Source organism: Sciurus carolinensis, chromosome 16 (assembly GCF_902686445.1).
Source record: "Sciurus carolinensis chromosome 16, mSciCar1.2, whole genome shotgun sequence".
NCBI lineage: Eukaryota > Metazoa > Chordata > Mammalia > Rodentia > Sciuridae > Sciurus > Sciurus carolinensis.
The window spans coordinates 66582069-66587811 of NC_062228.1; the positions used below are offsets into that span (position 1 = coordinate 66582069).

A 5743-nucleotide genomic window follows, 5' to 3' on the forward strand; every position below is an offset into this window, starting at 1 on the left:
CCTGACCTTTCTGGTGCAGCCATTTTCCTCGCTTCCCAACCACTTGTCAGTCTGTGAACATCCTAGCTAGCTATTGGTTCGTCAGTCGGCTTGCAAGTATCCTTCTCCATTATCCTATTAGCCCGGCAGAATTGAGTTGCTTCACTGTAGCTACCCGCCATCTTTTCTCATCCTTCTGTCTCTCCTCCTCACTTTCTCTATCCTGGCTTTTCCACTCTCTGTAGTGCGCACCCTTTCTTTCCCTTTCCTTTCCTCTCATGTTCTCTCTTACCCTGCAGGGAGACACTCTTTTTGCTTAATAAACTCCCTTATGTGATTTCCCGTGTCCGGCGTGGTTTCCGTGGGACCCCTTACAATCAGGATCCTCCAGAGTCAGCTTTTACACTTGTCCACCTAAGGCCAGGCTCAGCAGACGTCTAGGGACGGTGAGGGCTGGCTGGAGGCCATGGGTCAGTTGGTCAGTCACTGGGGACCTCAGGCAGTGTCCACAGCAGAGGCTGGAAACCCAAGTCTGAACTGAGTGTCCTGGGTACAGGTGGCCCTTGATGCAGATGCCGCAGCTCCTAGGCCTCCAGGCAGCCCAGGTTACTCAATCCAAACACAGGGCCCCACCTCTGGTGTCCCTGTGTGGTGTGGCGTGATGGAGCAGGAGAGGACAGTCCCTCCCAGGAAAGACCCCAGTGCTGCACATGACAGTCATTGGTTATCCATTGATGGGACTATTGCTCAAGCCCCTGTGGCTGCCTGGGAGGTTCACCCTTGTCCCCAACCCCAAAGCCTCCGTCTCTGCCTTCTGGGAAGGACAAACAAGGATGAGGTCAGTGCCCCAGGCCACCTGCAGTTACACAACCACTGTCACGGCCCGTGGAGTGTGGGGGCACGGCCATGTCTGCGCTGGTGGCCTTCCTGCTGCTCTGGGGTAAGGGCTGGGGTCTGGGGTCCCTGGGGGCAGGGGTCTGGGGCCCCTGGGGACAGGGTCTGGGGTCCCTGGGGGCAGGGCTGTGTGAATGGAGCATCATGGTGCTGTCTCCACAGGCCTCACCCTGCACCCAGCGGCCGAGGCGGCTGTGGGTGAGTGCGGGGCTGGGCCTGGGTGGTGGGCCGCAGACGTGGGGACCCCTTGTCCCCCAGCACCACATTGACCCCACTCCCCCTGCCCCAGCCTATGAGACCAAACCCAGTCTGTGGGCAGAGCCGGACTCGCTGCTGCAGCCCTGGGCCAACGTGACGCTGCGGTGCCAGGCCCGCCTGGAGACCCGGGACTTCCAGCTGCTTAGGGACGGGGTGACCCAGGTGCTGGTGCACCTGGACACGCCCGCCATCGAGCACCAGTTCCTGCTGGGAGCAGTGACAAGGGACAACCAGGGTCTCTACCGCTGCCGCTCAGGGCTGAGCAATGGCAGATGGACCCAACTGAGCAACCTCCTGGAAGTGACTGGGACAGGTGTGCAGGGCTGGGGCTGGGGTCCAGGAGGCAGGGGGCGGATGGGGAGTCTCCCTCCAGGTCACCTGGCCTCCGAGCCTGCCTCCCCATCAGTCAAGTGGGAGGATGGTCCTACGCTCCCAGAGGGTTGTGAAGAACAAGTGACCGAGCCCCCAGAGAGTGCTCAGGGTCCACTGCACTTCCCTACATGCTTGCTCTTCCCTGCCTTAGCTCTTCCCTTGCTCTTGCCCTGCACCACCTACCTGTGTCCCTCATTATCTGGAGTATGGGGTCCAGGTGCAGCTGAGCTGCCTGTGTCCAAGTCCGCAGAACCACTCACCCGCCCTGCCTCTTCCACAGAGTCCTTGCCCCCACCGTGGCTCTCTGCGGAGCCGGTGCCCTGGATCACACCCGGCCTGAACACGACCCTGCTGTGTCAGGGGGCGCTGTGGGGTGTCACGTTCCTGCTGAGGCGGGAAGGTGATGATGAGTTTCTGAAGGTGGCTGAGGCCGGGGAGGACAAAGCAGTCACCTTCCAAGTCCACCGGGCTGGCAAATACAGCTGCAGCTACCGGACCCACCCCGCAGGTGACCCCTCTGAGCCCAGCGCCACTGTGAGCATCGAGGAGAAGAGTGAGTGTTGACCCCACATCACAAACCCTGCTTGGGCGGGTGTGGCAAGGAAGGGTGCTTCCCAGGCTCCGGGCAGCCTGGCGCCGCCCCAGCGACCTCTGTGCCTCGCAGCCACGCCGCCGCCGCCGGATTTTAGGGGAGAGTATCCCAGAGTCTTGCGCCCTGGCGCCCGCGCGACCCTCGTCTGCGTGGCGCCCCTGAGCGGCGTCGACTTCCAGCTGCGGCAGCGCGGAGAGGAGCTACTGGTGCCCAGGAGCAGTACCAGCCCGGACCGCGTCTTCTTCCATCTGGACGCGGTGGCCCCGGGAGACAGCGGTCCCTACACCTGCCGCTACCGGCTGCACCTTGAGGAGGCCGCCTGGTCTGCGGACAGCGCGCCCTCGGAGCTGGTGTGGAGCGACGGTGAGCCAGGCGCCCCGCAGGGCGCGGGAGCGGACGCGTGGCCCGCGGGAGTCCGAGGACGGGTGGGATCGGTGGGACTGCGGAGTGCGGGTCCACCCACCGGTCTTGCAAGGAGCGCAGCAACCTTGAGGCCCCGCTTGGAACGACTGGGTCAGGCGGCAGGTGTGGCACGGGCCACCTGTCCCCGGGTCCCGCCGGGCGGCGGGCGCGGAGCCCCCAGGCCGCCTCCTTCCCGCCCATACTCGGGGACAAACGATTCTAAGCAGCATTCTAAACGGGCAGCGCTGGGGGCTTAGAGTCGGGCGGTTCTGCGCGTTGGCGGGACGTCTATGGCCGGAGCTGGCGAAGACTGGGCCGCGCACTAGGCCCAGCCGCCCTTGGCCAGGTCAGCTGCCATCTCCTCCGCAGAGACGCTGCCCGCACCGGTGCTGGAGGCGGAGCCGGAGGGTTCGCGCCCCGCGCCGGGCTCGCTTGTGCGGCTGCGGTGCCGAGCGCCCCGGGCTGGGCTGCGCTTCGCGCTGCAGCGGGAGGATTCGGGCGGGCGACGCCTGAGCGGCCTCCTGAGCCCCGCGGGACCCGAGGCCCTCTTCGAGCTGCCGGACGTGTCGGCCGCGGACTCGGCCAACTACAGCTGCGTCTACGTGGACCCGCTGCAGCCCTTTGCAGGCTCCGCACCCAGTGCGCGCCTGGAGCTGCGCGTGGACGGTGAGTGCGGCGCGGGGAGGGCGTGCGCGTGGCTCCGCCTTTCTCCGCCGAGGTCCCCCAGCGCCTCCAGTCTGGCCCGATTCCGTCGGGCTGTTGACCAGGGCTTGGGGGCCGGAGCCCGATATGCTATTCAAACCCCTGCTTGGGAGCCCGCGCCTCTGGTCCCCTGTGCCACACGCACGTCTGTCGCGGTCACGTCGATGGACCTGGGCCCGCCCGCCCCGCGCTCTCGTCCCGGGCCCCCAGAGGAACGGCATTTCCTGGATGGCTTCTTCCCTCCCACCACGCTGGGGTCCCCCGACACCTCTGGGCAGGCCGGGCTTGGGGTCCTGTGGTCCTGGCGGAGGTGACGCGGCGGCAAGATTCAGACGTGACAGCGCGACAACCGGGGCGCGGGGTAGGGGGTGGGGAAGCTGACTCGCCGGGCATAGAGGACGCTTCAGCGGGGTCTGGGGGCGGCTGTGGCCTCACCGCCGCCCCTGCGCGCAGGGCCGCCTCCCCGGCCGCAGCTCCGAGCCCTGTGGCGCGGGCCGGTGGCCGCGGGCCGCGACGCCACCCTGCACTGTGAGGGCCACGTGCCCGGCGTCACCTTCGAGTTGCTACGCGAGGGCGAGGAGGAGGCCTCGGCCACCCTCTGGACGCCGCGCGCCTCGGCCGACCTGGTGCTGGAGTTCGTGGGACCCCAGCACGCGGGCAACTACAGCTGCCGCTACCGCTCCTGGGTGCCCGGCGCCCTCCTGTCGGAGCGCAGCGACCCGGTGGAGCTCCGGGTGGCCGGTGAGCACAGGGCGTGAGGTCCGCGCAGCGCCGGAGGGGCGCGGCTGGCCGCCAGTCCTGCGGCCTCCAGGGCGGAGGGCCCAGGCCGCGTCCTCACCCCACTTCTCTGGTCCCGCCTAGGAGGCTGATCCCGCTCTGGACCCTCATGGGTCGGCGTCCTTCCTGCTGCAGCCGGAGGCCAGGCAACCTGGGAGGCTAGTGGCCTCTCCCTCGTTTCTCCCAGAAGTTAATAAATCTCAAGTCTGTGTAAAGCGCGTCTTTGGTCACCAGGTTCAGGGAGCTGTTCTTTCAGAACTGAGTTCTGTGTTCTGAAAGTGGAATGGCCCTGGGTTGCATCCTGAGGGTGGACGACTGACCCGCCACACCTCCCAAGATCCCTTTCTTCTGTCCACACCTCCCAAGATCCCTTCCTTCTGTCTGGTCCACCAAGCGGCCCCCCCCCCCGCCCCCCCCCCCCCCCCCGCACCTCTGTTCCACCTGGCATGTAGCTTGTCTCCAGACCCCTCAACCCTGCCTTGACAGCAGCCGTTCCCACACCAGGAAGAAGTTTAGAGGCCATATTCAGGGGTCTTCTCCAAGTCTGGGTCTCCCCTGGGTGGTGGTGCTGGATGGTGTCAGGCGGGTCACATGGGAACCCCCCTCAGAACTGTGGAAGTGGCTGGATTCCTCTGACTTCTGCTCTCCCTCCCATCCGGCACCCCCTGGACCACTGCTTCTGGCCCTGCCTGAAGCTGGCCCTTGAGATCCTGGCACACAGTAGGTGTGTAAGCATCATTAAGTAATGATAAATTGTTCTGTGATGTCTGTAAATGACATTACATCTTGCATGCAATATGAATTGTCTCTACCTGGGGGTTTATCAATTTTTATTTATTATTATTTTTATTGTAAACAAATGGGAGACATCTTGTTTCTCTGTACATGGAGTAAAGGCATACCATTTGTGTAATCATACATTTACCTAGGGTAATGGTAGCTGATTCATTCTGTTATTTTTTCCTTATAAATTTTTAAAATCTTTTTTTGGTACTGGAGATTGAACTCAGGAGTGCTTAACCACTAAGCCACATCCCCAGCCCTTTTAAAACTATTTTACAGGGAGATAGCTCAGTGGGTAGAGTGCTTGCCTCATAAGCATGAGGCCCTGGGTTCAATCCCCAGCACTGGAAAAAAAAAAAAAAAAAGAAAGAAAGAAAGAAAACTATTTTACAGCCAGGTGCAGTGGAGCAAGCCTGTAATCCCAGTGACTCAGGAGGCCGAGACTGGAGGATCTCCAGTTCAAAGCCAGCCTCAGCAACAGCCAGGCGCTAAGCACTCAGTGAGACCCTGTCTCTAAATAAAAATACAGAATAGGACTGGGGATGTGGCTGAGTGCCCCTGACTCAATCCCCAGTACAAAACCCAAAGTAAACAAACAAAAAACCCTATTTTTCTTAGAGACAGGGTATCAAAAAATTGCCAAGGCTGGTTTTGAACTTGTGATCCTCCTGCCTCAGCCTCCCCTGCTGCTGGAATTACAGGCATGCACCACTGCCCCTAGTTCAATTCTTAAAATCTTTTCAAAGAACTTTGACTTTGTTTTCTATTGTCTGTCTTCTCTCTCTGCTTGTACCATTCCCTTTCTTCTATTTGATTTAATTCGCCTGGGCCTGGAGTTTCACTTTCCAGAATGTTTTATAAATCTAATTTAATAGAACCATTCTGTCTTCATATTTCTTCTTTGGTTGATTTTAGTAGTTTCTGACTTTAAAGGTAACAGTTCATTTCATCTAAGTTGTTCAATATAAGTGTACGGAGGTATCT

General features: G+C 61.0%; 1 protein-coding gene across 1 annotated transcript; it reads left to right on the forward strand.

The window, feature by feature from the left end:
• Positions 1 to 765: 765 nt before the first annotated feature.
• On the forward strand, positions 766 to 4196 carry A1bg (alpha-1-B glycoprotein). The gene is made up of 8 exons (XM_047528368.1): positions 766 to 919; positions 1036 to 1071; positions 1163 to 1444; positions 1784 to 2056; positions 2168 to 2458; positions 2867 to 3163; positions 3653 to 3940; positions 4061 to 4196. Exons 1-8 carry the CDS (start codon positions 886 to 888, stop codon positions 4066 to 4068), a joined length of 1509 nt encoding a protein of 502 aa, XP_047384324.1. The 5' UTR covers positions 766 to 885; the 3' UTR covers positions 4069 to 4196.
• The last annotated feature ends 1547 nt before the right edge of the window (positions 4197 to 5743 follow it).